Raw genomic sequence first — 12,476 nt, 5'->3', positions numbered from 1 at the left:
TGCTTACACTGGAGGGCAGCATTTCATTAGCATATAATTATTGCTAGAACTGCAGGAGTCAAAGCACAATATGGTTGTTTTTGTGTGGTGTTGAACAGTAATGTAGCGGTCTCATGGTCTCAGTCCATGTCAACCTGAATGGTAAGATCTACAGCACAGTTCCTTCAGTCTGGTTCTAAAGATCCCTGTGCTTTTGGCCCTCGCATTTTATTTGAAGCTGATTGTTACTTGGTAAACAGGTGTGAGCTGTCTTGGGTGATAAGAGTCCACAGTATCTGGTTGATGTGAAAATAAGCATGCTTCCAGATCTCCTGATCTCAGTTAGATGAACTGTAGTCTGCAATGCAAGCTGAAGTTAGTAAAAGAATCAGTCCTTGTAGTAATAAAAACAGTCCTCAAGGATGCTAGTGTGTAACTTCACTGCTATGAAAGGTCTGTGCAGACAGCTGTATGTATGAGAAAATGCCATCTACAAAAGGGTTATTATTGTATTGACATGGCTGTCATCCACTCTCTTAAAAGCCATGAGAAATTATTACATATCATATCCTGTCTCATATCCATTATCTCTACTTCTTTTTTCTTCTTTGCTCCTACTTTCAAACTTCATTTTCTTCACTGAATCACTGTTGCTTTGAATGACGCCTCTATGCTAAATGCATTCACTGTCACTGAATAGATCAACTAGTATAACACATGCATGCGTTTTCATCCAAGCCAACTCATTAACAAAAGCCATCTCCTCTTGTGTCTGCTGCGACTTGGCAGGCATGGAGAAGTTAAATATTCCCCCTTTATTGATGTTGACAGAATGAGTGTAGCATTTGTACAAACACAAATCAGCACTAAATTACACGTTAAGATGATTTCTCTCTTTCTCTCATTCAAAGTAGCACTCACCAAAACCCTGCCCTAATGTGTCACATATATGTGTAATTTCAATAGGTCCCTTGTGCACATGGCATACTCTCATTAATCTGTCCCGGGCTTTTCACAGCCTTATAAAGTCTTGATTGGGTGTTCATTGTTTTCGCGTTCATTTATTTGAATACCCACCCTATAATCAATGCCGTGACAAAATAAGGCATTAAAAAGACGTGCTGCCATTTTCATCATAACGCGAACAAAGTGCATTTGTGTTTCATGATGACTTTTCCCCATCCAAGCCATCAGCGCTCACAATACCGATCAGAACAATTACATTGCCCCGCAGTCTCAAAGTAGGACTACATTATAGTATTAAAAACGGAATTAAACACTGCGATGAGTTGTGCGAGCGAAAGCAACTGTCTTTAGATACTCACAGACACCCATCACTTTCTTTCTCTTTCAGCCTCACTCTCTCGCTCTTTCTGTCTATTTCTTATTGGTCAGTTGAAGCTGAGGGCTAATGACTAAATTTCTTGTTAATTCCAGTAATTACAGTGGCGTGTCTACGGGAATTTCCAGCTGACAGCGTTTCATTTTGATCAGTGTTCCATTGCCCCCGGAGGATAATTGTAAAATAAAGTACATGCAGGTCAAAGCTGTCGGTGGTATGGTTATAAAAAAATTGAAAACAATAGATTAATACCTGCTAAATGTCATATGGAGAAAGCTTAAAATGAGAGAGTTTTCTAATCAATAGTTTATTCAGTCAAGTTAACCTTCTTGTACGCAGTGACGCGCTTGAAAAGGACCCTTCAGCACACGCCGCCTTACAAACAAGGTCTCTTAATGAGACGATTCAAAGTGGGATCTGACAGATGAAGACATGAAAAGGGAGGGGGGAGGCTCTCTATCTTTTTTCTCAGTCCATCTTAGTGTATATTACTTCGTGTGTTTTGCAATACCATGCCTGAAAAATGAACAAAAGGCAAGGTCATGTCTTACTGAGCTGCTTACATATACCTAAAATCACACCATGTGTAATAAAAAAGACGATTACAGATTTCATTCATTCATTCATTCATTCATTCATTCATTCATCATTTATTCATTCATTTTCAAAGCCGCTTATCCTGATTAGGGTCGCGGGGTGCTGGAGCCTATCCCAGCGCTCGTTGGGCCAGTCCATCGCAGGATTACAAATTAGAAGAGTCATACTCAAACATATCTGAGGGTTGCCGACAAAATTTTGCATTAAAGTATAATTTTGGAAGTATAACCGCAAACGTCATTAGTTTGGCAAGAAATATCTTCCCTTTTCAGTTGACTAGACAGTTACCGGTACCATCATGCCTTGTATAATTCGTTGTAGATTTTGTAATTTAACTTTTTATTTCTTTTGTAGATTTACAGATGATCATTTAGAAACAGAACAACGCCCACAGTTTGGACTTGTATGCTTCTTAGAGCAATACACACATAGAATCATTTACACCATTTATCAGCATATTTTATGTCTCATATCTCAGTTTTAAGGTGAGATTGGTGCTATACCAAAAATATGAAATCAAATCATTCAAAAATTGATGAAACATGTATGTGTGTGTGTGGGTTTGCATGAAGTAGGTGTAGTAGGATTCATGGAGTCCTCAAATCCATCAAAGTCTGTTCTCACAACTGGGGAAAAAGTGTCAAGCCTCCACTGTTGTGGAGCACGATTTGATTGGTGGATGGACTAGCACTCCTTGCTGAACATCAAATGCGTGTGGGCACATGACACCTGTTCTTAAAGTGATGTCCTTTTTCAATCACTGTGGCAACTGGCCTAGTTTCACTGATGTGAATGATCTCACCTATTTACCCATGACCCCCACCCCCCAACCCCCAAAAATCCACCATTCCCCCCAGTACAAAAAAAACCATGCAGAGACCTTGTCCTGTGTGAGGTTGAGAACCTCTCCAGTCTCTCTCCTGTTAAAATAACAGACATGCATGCACTGACTGTATAAACGGAGCCAGAAGTACCTTTGGCTTTAGACTCACATTTGGGTTACTGAATCCTAAACAAGGGTGCTTTAGGCCAGATGTAATTAAATGCTGGGTTTAATTGCAAACCCTTTGATAAAACAACACAGATCTCTGTCTGAGATTACACATACTAACGTTTTCAGCCAGAAAATTGAGCACTCTTAACACTGGTAAAGAGGTCCTACAAGTGGAGGAGAAGAGATTCTGGAAAAAAGCCTCGTTCACTCTCTTTGTCTCTGTGTCTCTCATCCAGAATGCTATATCAGGATATTTCCATGTGCTCTGATGTTTTCAATGTGATTACCAATTTATTTTAAATTCTGGAAAAGAAAAAGAACCTTCATGAATATAAAAGAGGAATCTTTGTACTGTTTACCCACTGGCTGAGATTGTACATATAAGTAACTATACAGGTTTTGTGAGAAGACTCGTCCTGGGAGACCAGCTATCATTCTGTATCTGGTGAAATACATCACTGCTAGTTTGCTCTGTTTCATTAACCAGCTGGAAAGCAAACTTAAATTCATACTTAAAGACAACCATTCTTTTTTTTTTTACAGAGCACATCAAAGACATATAAGGGACACTTTTATAAGACAAAAGTGCAATGCAGCTGCTTCATTTAAGTAATATGACAGAGAATGGATACCATATCATTAATATTGTCAGATTAAATGGTGTTATTAGGTTATTAGAGGGAGAGCAAACCCTCACCTTACTATGACAATATTCTTGGTATATTGCACAGCCAGTGTGTCTGCCCTGCGATGGACTGGCGACTTGTCTAGGGTGTCTCCCTGCCTTTCGCCCAATGAGTGCTGGGGTAGGCTCCAGCACCCCCTGCGACCCTAACTAGGATAAGCAGCTTTGAAAATGAGTGAATGAGTATTGCACAGCCAGCTGTACCACACACCAATGGAACGCCAAACTGTTTAATCAGAGTCTATGACTGTACCTATCTATTTTATAGTATAACTTTTCAGTTGAGTAATACGTTTCACTGGGCCACAAAAGACATTTACCTATTTGCTCCAAAGCAATTTCATTGCAATTTTCACTGTACTTTGGGTCTTTGTCAAAGTGAAGTCTGAACTTCAGATGCAATTCAAGCTCATTTGAAGACTCAAGCAATTTTCTGAAACAGTTTTGTGTATTTTTTCCTTTCATTTTCTGTTTTATCACAAAAACAAGTAAAACTGTCCCTACAGGTGACAGACATGCCTCCTACATGTCTCTCAGAAGAGATGGTCTTCTTTAAATGAGGTACTATACTGGGCTCGTACAAAAGACTAAAATTTTACAGCCAAAAACAACTGTGAGACAGCAAAACCATTTGTCACATTGCCATGGTTTCATCAGTCTTGGCTACTCAGCTTTGAAGTTTATTCAAAGTTGCTACTGCAGAGCTTGGGTTCCAACAGGAGTGATGTGAAATTATGAAATTATTGCAACAAATTATGTAAGAAATGACCATAAAAATAAAAAAGTGTCAGGGTGAGATAAGTTAGCCCACTTTACATTACCTGATGATAGCATTCACCAGTTTTCCTTTTTAATCTAGCAATTACTCTACAACCACGAACAACAGGAGCTATTTGATCGACAGCCAATGTAACCAGTTAGAATAGAGTGGGTTACCGTTCAGCATCTAGTACCGTCCAAAGAAGTGGTGAAGGACTTCACACATTAATAGTACTATTTTCAATATGTGTTTGCTTTCATTGTTCATAATGAACAGATATTCTGTTCTGTCTAGCACAAGGGTTTCAGTTAGCATCTTAGGAGAAAAGCAAGGAAAAAACTGAACTGAGACAGAAATTCTTTGAAAGACATGTCCTTTTATTTTAATGACAGTTTGGCTGTGGGTACTTGCATTGATTGGAATACAGTTGTCTCATTCTACTTTATTTTCATTTGTGCAAATGGCAAGAGCACTGGAAGATCAAACCTATGAATCAAAAACAAATACATATAGCGAGAAATTTTTACACAGAAAACAAGAAACTAAGAAGTGATTTGTGAGAAGTACAGAGGGGCCATATTGGCTACAGAGCAGAGTCCATCTTGGCTCAAAGATGGCATAGTGAAGTTTGCACCTTAAGCACAGAATCCAGGAATCTTCAGCTAATTTTTGGTGCTTATTAGCTTTCTAATCTAAGAGTGAGTAGGTCAGGTAAGCACATTTTGCTCGTTTGCAAAAGCTGTTCACATCAATTAACATTTTAAGATAAGCCCATTCAACATTTATGCATTCATCTCTCAATTATTGTGTTTGCCCTTTTACAGACAATGACATTTTTACACAATATGGTGACCAAAATGTAAACAGTAGCTCAAAATGAATGCCTATGTAGTGCTCTTTTTAAGAAATTTCATTAGCTTTCCACGGCATTACTGAAATAATAAAAAACCTAAATATCGTGTGTTAAAAAAAGAATAATACTTGACACATGTTGATGATGTAAAATGCAGAAAATAAGAATTCCATTGACAAGAGAGGCATGTGAAGACACAGTTGGGTGAAGGGATATATATCTATCTATTCATTTCCCATAACCCAGACCTTTTGTTTCTTGCTTCACAAGTCAAAATCAAGGTCCACTCAGGTCTAAAAGCTGGTCTTAAATTTTGCTTTTCGTATAATATGTGTAAAAGGATTCAGCAGAGATAAACGAACTCTTACAGTATGCTTGGTGTGTGGAACACACGAGTGACAAGCATGCATATGTATTCTAGCCTGCTTTCACTGACTAGAACAGCCAATGGGAGGGAGCCAGAGTTGAAAAAGGTGATATTTTATTTTCCCTTCTGTGTGTGAGGCATTTTGGGATTTTGCTTTTCATCAACTCACTTGTCCTTGCTTACCCATAGTAAAAGACACATCTGATTATTCACATCAACACACCATTATACCACATACTATGCGTTACCATCGGAGCGGAAAGAGTGCATTTAGCGTTCACTGCTGTTTTAGTCATCCATTAAAGGTTATTCATGCGAACCGTGCACTGCTGCTGAAGCCAAAGGGTATTTATATCAGAAGCTAAGCATATGCAAAAATGCATATATTTACACTAGCAGATAAAGCGAGATATCAGATATTAGATATCAATCTGACATCACATATTAATTGGTGTTGAGGTCCACCTCAGTGAAGCAACAGATGTACTATTTTTCCTTTTTGAGTTCCACGTGTATCTTAGGTCATTTAACAATGTGCCACAGCATTACTGAATTCATGGAATTTCGTACAGAAGTCATTAGGCTATATCTACTGTTATTCTTCTTGAAGTGCAGATACACTGATGAAATTTAATCCTAAAATCACAGAAGTTAGTATAACATAGTTCACATTAATTACGAGGCATGAATTGACCATGAGTATGATTTATCTTGTTTCTAGTAATTTATTTATCAAGGGAAGCTGAACATATAAGCATTATATTGATTGTAATATCTTAATGAGGGATTTGAGAGAGAAACCATTTTGTAACATGATGGACCATTCTGACTGTGCCCATGCGTGAAACAAGTGACTGTTCTATGTTCTGCTGCCACAATTACAAGTTGATAATATGTATGTTGAGTGGATGTTGGCTTCATTGAAGAAATAATTTTTTTTTATTTAAATGCCAATGAGTAATCTGTTTTTCGTATGACATAATATGTTTGTTTTCTTTACTTATGATGACTAAATGTTGTTCAGCATACTTTCAGTAGAAACATTTGCATGTGTAGATTATGCTTTTACACATAAACTTTACAATGGTGATTTACCACAGTTAATGGGATAATGGGTATAGCACGTCACAGGGTGGAACATGAAGTTACAATACATCTAACTGCTTTTGTTTTGAAGCGTTATTTGAGAGGGAGGGGCATCTCAGGATTAGTTCTTTGCCAGTTTTTTTTTTTTTAAAGATTGGTCTGCATTGTTCACTCTGCTCTGCTATTGCTCCTGGTTTGTCAGCTAATGCTTATTTCTTTCACAGACTCATCGCAATCAATCCGTCCCCCCGTCCCCCAAAGCCGCATAGTTTTCCCTAACCAAAATAAACTATACTTCACTCTTAAAAAAAAAATTACTAAAGTTGTTAAGGTCCAAGGTATTCAAGTCTTTTCTGTAGCTATATTTTCCAAAAACAGAGCAACACAGGTGATCTATTCTTTCACTCATGCATGGTCAATCTTTATGGGGAAGCATTTGCCATTCTATATGTGTATGGGGCTGGTGTGAGTGAATAGTAGAGGTGTCCGTGTGTAAGCACGCATACATACTGTTCCTAAAGCTGCTAAACTCATAATGCTAAAAATCTGTACAATAACTTTAAATACTGTATTTACAGAAATAAACATTTTTCAGTTGTCTTGTCACATGAGAAAAGCCTGAATTACTATAGATAATCTCATTCAAAATAACAAAAAATAACAATAATATTAAAATGAATACCGGTGGCTTCTCCTCCTTGGTTTGTTTGACAAGCACAACGAATAAAGGCAACAAGCAATATTGCGATGGCTATTGTCGAAATCACGTTGCAGATGTTACGGTAGCAGCATTATTTACTTTGCCACATAGAATTTCTGCTCCGTATGAAACACTTTCACATTCTAGGATTTATGCTTTTATGTCTCTTTTTTGTTCAGTGCTACATCCTGACCAATGACGAGTAATGACGTGGAGATAAGTGAGAAAAGCCAGAGTTTGGTCTTGTCTGGCATTAACTCAGAGAGTTAGTCCTTGTTAATACTATTACAGGTATGAAGTGCACAGTATACCAAAGCAGCCAGTAACTGTCCCGAAACAGACATCATTGACTAGAGAGTGTCAACATGAAATTTCAAAACAAAAGTTATCCCTAAAATAGTGAGAGTATCTACTGAAAAACATAGAGATGACACAAAAAAAGTTGAGATGTCCAGGTTAGTCAAGGCTTGTTGTATGCGCATACAGCATCTTTGCAACACAGCTTGTAATGTACCATGAGAATAGAGAATGGACAGTATTAAACAGATTATAAAGCAATACTATATCTTAAGTTATTCAGAGGAAGGTGATCCAAAAGTAAATCATTTCCTACAAGATTTTTTCCCTATAATCTCCAACCCTGGCTTATTAAGACTTTTTCCATTTGTCACAGTTTTGACACTATGATAATGGAAGCTGAAGACTGCCTTATAAATGGAGTCAGTCAACATAATTCTTCTTTCCCAGAATGTACTGTGATATAAGTCGTAATGAGTACGGAGGTATAGCTTGAGAGGCCAGGATTGGAGGGCAAATCTGTCGATTTGCTGAGTGATATAATGAGCGAAACACTTATATGGACGGAAGACAGAATTAGCTGCCTTAACCTAGTTCTGTGAAACCTCTAACCCCTAACGTCAGTGGACTTTCTGCATAGTCCTCTCATGTAATTCACAGTTCTTTCCATGATTGGTTACACTGTGCCTCATCTGTGCACACTCTGTAGCATCTCTTGATTCACAATTACTTCTAACATACTTTCAGTAGGGCACAGCAACTACACAGAGAAAATTCAGGCAGTTCTTAAGCCTGGATGAACTCCAAAATTCTAAATAACTTCAGATGTGCACAGATTTCAAACAGATTAGCCTCTTTCAGAAACAGGATCACTAAAAAAAAAAGAAACAAACAAAAAGAAATGATCAAGAAAGTGAATGACTGGTACAACATTCAAGCGGGGCATCATTGTGTGCTGTGACCCCCCCCCCCACTAACCCAGAACTCTCCTCTTCTTTCACTCTGGTTCCCTTTTTACTGGCTGAGGAAGTCGATGCTAGCCTTCACACTGCGTGAGGTTGCCACGTCGATGGCCATGGCACGAATCTCCGTGTCACCAAACTGCATGAGCGTCTGGATCTCACGCCGCGCCGCCGGGCTCTCCGTACCGCTCACATCCAGCCGCAACGAACCGCACTTCCTCACGCCTGGGTCGGAGATAAAGGAGACCGACTCCTTCTCGGAGCAGTAGACATGAATTACGATGACCTGCTGCGAGGGCTTTGCTGGCGTGTAGCTACGCTTCACCGTTTCACCCAGCGCTACTGACTGGTCGGCCGAGATGAAGGTGTCAAAGACGTCGGTGCACCAGCGCGTGCCATCCTTCACAAGCATCTTCTCTGGCGGGTGCTTGCCCTCCACAAAGCGGTTAAGTACGCCCACACCATAGGTGAGAGGCGAGCGACGCACCTTGATCACGCCTGGGTCCAGGCCAAAGAGCACGGCACCCTTCAGGATAGTCAGGCCCACGTCGTGAGGAATGATGATACGGCTGCGGCCTTGTAGCATGTTCTGCACGGCCTGTTGCAACAAAGGCGACTCAGCGAAACCACCCACCAGGAAAAGGAACTTGATATCCGTTACCTCAGGCCTCTCAAACAGCTCACCTATAGCACATAGATAAGGAAGAAAAAAAAATGTTCTTGTTCACATTGCCGTAACATGTTTCATTTACAATATGGACAGACAAAGAGTCCAATTTTACTTTGTCTAGCTTCAGAAAATCATCTTTTTCCTAGCCTTTCTAATATTTACCAAAGCAGTGCACAGTGCACCGAAAAATTAAACAGAATGAAATTAAACCGAAAGAAATTACTCCCAGATCCCGCTGAGATTCGTTTAATTAGCCTGCATTGGAGGATTAGCTCTTCTGCAGCACATTTTTTAATTTTTCAGGTTTCAGCTCCAGAGGTACCAGATGGCATGGCTGACACTGAACAACCCATATAAGACGACTGGAAGCCAGGCCCTGTTCAACCGTGCACATAACCACATAAATAACTGAGTAAAAGAGGAAAACTCCGCCTGTTTTATCTTGTAAGGGACGCTGGGTTGGGGCTCACTGCAAGGTGAGACTTTCCCCCCAGGTTTATGTGCATAACATAAAGGCCAGTCCAGTGAATGGCTCCTCAGATCACAAACAAACAAAGGCACCCTTTAAAACAGTCATCACATCAAACAAACAGCTCGACTCTAACGGAAAATTACACAGAAACTATGACTGTATTAAACATTTTAAGGATGTATACTTACACTGTTTAATTTGGTACTTGGTTGCAAATATACACCACACTATTCTTTATCAGCTCCTCAACAACAGACGTAAACACCACGCACAAATAAATTTAACAGTTCTACAGTAGTACTACTCTGTTTGCTGACTAATTCCACACGTTAATCTCAACATGTTGAATATGTTCCAAAAAAGAGATTATGTAGCTAAAAGACATATTCAGCACACTGATGATATAACAGACATATACATGTTCACACAAAAACACAGAAGTATTGTAAAGAATGCCTTTCCTCTGCCTTAAAGCTGAGCTTGGACATCCACACATTAGCCAGTGGTTAAACCAACCAACACTGGGGTTGCTTCGGCGGAATCTCTAACAAGATATATTGTCCTCTGGTTCTCAAACAAAATCCTTACTTACAGACATTAAACCTTCAACTGAATCTGTCTAAAATATATTGCATGTCCGCATATACACACATGCATGCACACACACACTTAACCCCACTTCATACAAAAAAAAGTCTGTCTAAAATACATTGCATATCTACATATACACACATGCATGCACACACATTAAACCACATTTTGTACACAAATAACCTCTGAAGTGCATGCAGGACTGCACACACACACACACACACACACGCACGCACACACACACACACACACATTCAGAAATAATAACCCATATGTGCTAAACATTGTGTGTTAATGAGGTCACAGACTCCATAAAAGATGAACAGAGTATTATCAGAGAAATAAGATCCCCTGAGGACAGACTCTGAGGATATAAATGTATTAACATTGACCCTGAAAAAGAGGGCCGTAAGCTCATCATAAAACAAGTGCAAAACAAGTACCTCCGCATAGTAGAGGCTAACAGGGAAAAACTGACATTTTTTAATTTTTCACGTCAAGTTTAGACCCACATATGTTACAATATTTAATGCCCACATATATTGCAATATGTTTGCGTAAGGGAACAGAAACAGGAGACACACACTCATTACTCACTGAGGTGTGTGTGTGTTGTGTGTGTGGGGTGGGTTGCAGCACTCACTGAGATGTGTGTGTGTGTTGTGGGTGTGTGGGGTGGGTTGCAGTACTCACTGAGGTGTGTGTGTTGTGTGTGTGGGTTGGGTCACAGTACTCACTGAGGTGCTGGATAATGTGATCGATAGTGGGCTTAAACAAAGCATTCATGGCATCTGGATTCATCCTCAGCATGCCTTGGGATGACCACTTCACAAAGTCCACACTGTAAGTATGTAGGGGAGAGAGAGAGAAAGAGAAAGAGAGAGAGAGAGAGAGAGAGAGAGAGAGCGCAATTCAGCATTAATCAGAAAATAATGTGCAAAATGCTGCTCTAAGGTTACATTTGTTCACATGAGGTGGAGATGTTATTATCTCAAAGATGTTGCCTTTATGCACCTTAGTACATAGACAGGTTGAAGTTTGACATTACAAATATTACGAAAACCTGACATGTCTGTCATCAGAAAAAAAACACAATGCTTTATGTAAAATGGCTTTGTTAAAGAAGATACACACATCACTATCTTAGTGGCTAGGCTTGCTAACAGTAGATGTGGTGAACATCTATGATATCAGTCTGGTTACTCTCTCCGGGGTCTGACTTACTGCCTTAATAGCAGTGACTACAGGCCTTAAAAGCACAATCTTCTAGCACTGGTCAACTGAGGTCTGAGCTATCAGCTCTGGGAGAGCCAGGGCAGCTTAGATTACACACATGCACATACACATCTGAGTCTTTTAAAAGCATCCCATGGGTGGACATCAAAATCTATAAAATCTACGGTGGTGAAGTAGGAGAGGCTCTATTATCATACTCATGTTATGTCTTTTATTGAGATAGGAGAACATTTTGATCCAAATGAAGATGCTCTATGAAAATGCTTTATGATTACCCAGGGTGGGCTGATGCAATGCACTGCTTGTCCTTACTGCCAGGACTGATCAGTGAACAGGTATTGTCTTCAAACCGTATGTGGATCAGTAGAGCCATCACCAAAATATTCAGAACTAGCATTTGGATTTGCAATACAAAGTGATAGAATGAAACAGTCATTACAATGTATGGTTCTGGAACACCTGGCAAACATATATTCATGTGCTGTTTTGATTAAAGGATTCATTTTAGAGCTTTTTTCCAGACTGAGACTTCCTGACTGAAGGTTGAATAACAGATGCACTGCAACTCCCAGTGTTCAGCTAGCCAGAGATGCCATTAGTGGACTACATATCCCAGTGTTCTGTCATAATGACATGTGGCTCATTTAATTGAGTATAAAGCTAAGCACAGAGCAAGTGATAAATTGTCCTTGATTGCTTGTGTGATGACAGCAGTCATGAATTGCCAGATTTACTGTTAGAGACTAACATGTCTGCCGCGTCAGGTCTCTAAACTGATGGATAGAATACAGCACCACTCAGCAAGGAACAGGAAATACATTTCACTTTACAACCATTAACACAGAGCACCAAAAGCCACATAAGCTCAAAAGTTTATGAGCTCAC

General features: G+C 39.5%; 1 protein-coding gene across 1 annotated transcript in view; it reads right to left on the bottom strand.

The window, feature by feature from the left end:
- Positions 1 to 8,551: 8,551 nt before the first annotated feature.
- hspa12a (heat shock protein 12A) overlaps positions 8,552 to 12,476 on the bottom strand; it is a 38,847-nt gene continuing 34,922 nt past the window's right edge. Inside the window, exons 11-12 of the mRNA XM_030786921.1 lie at positions 11,093 to 11,196; positions 8,552 to 9,306 (exon numbers count right to left, since the gene is read on the bottom strand). Of these exons, the coding sequence (XP_030642781.1) occupies positions 8,675 to 9,306; positions 11,093 to 11,196 (736 nt within the window). The 3' untranslated portion in view covers positions 8,552 to 8,674. The remainder of the gene's footprint in view (positions 9,307 to 11,092; positions 11,197 to 12,476) is intronic.

Source organism: Chanos chanos, chromosome 10 (genome assembly GCF_902362185.1).
Source record: "Chanos chanos chromosome 10, fChaCha1.1, whole genome shotgun sequence".
Classification (NCBI taxonomy): Eukaryota; Metazoa; Chordata; class Actinopteri; order Gonorynchiformes; family Chanidae; genus Chanos; species Chanos chanos.
This window is presented reverse-complemented; position numbering and strand designations above follow the sequence as displayed.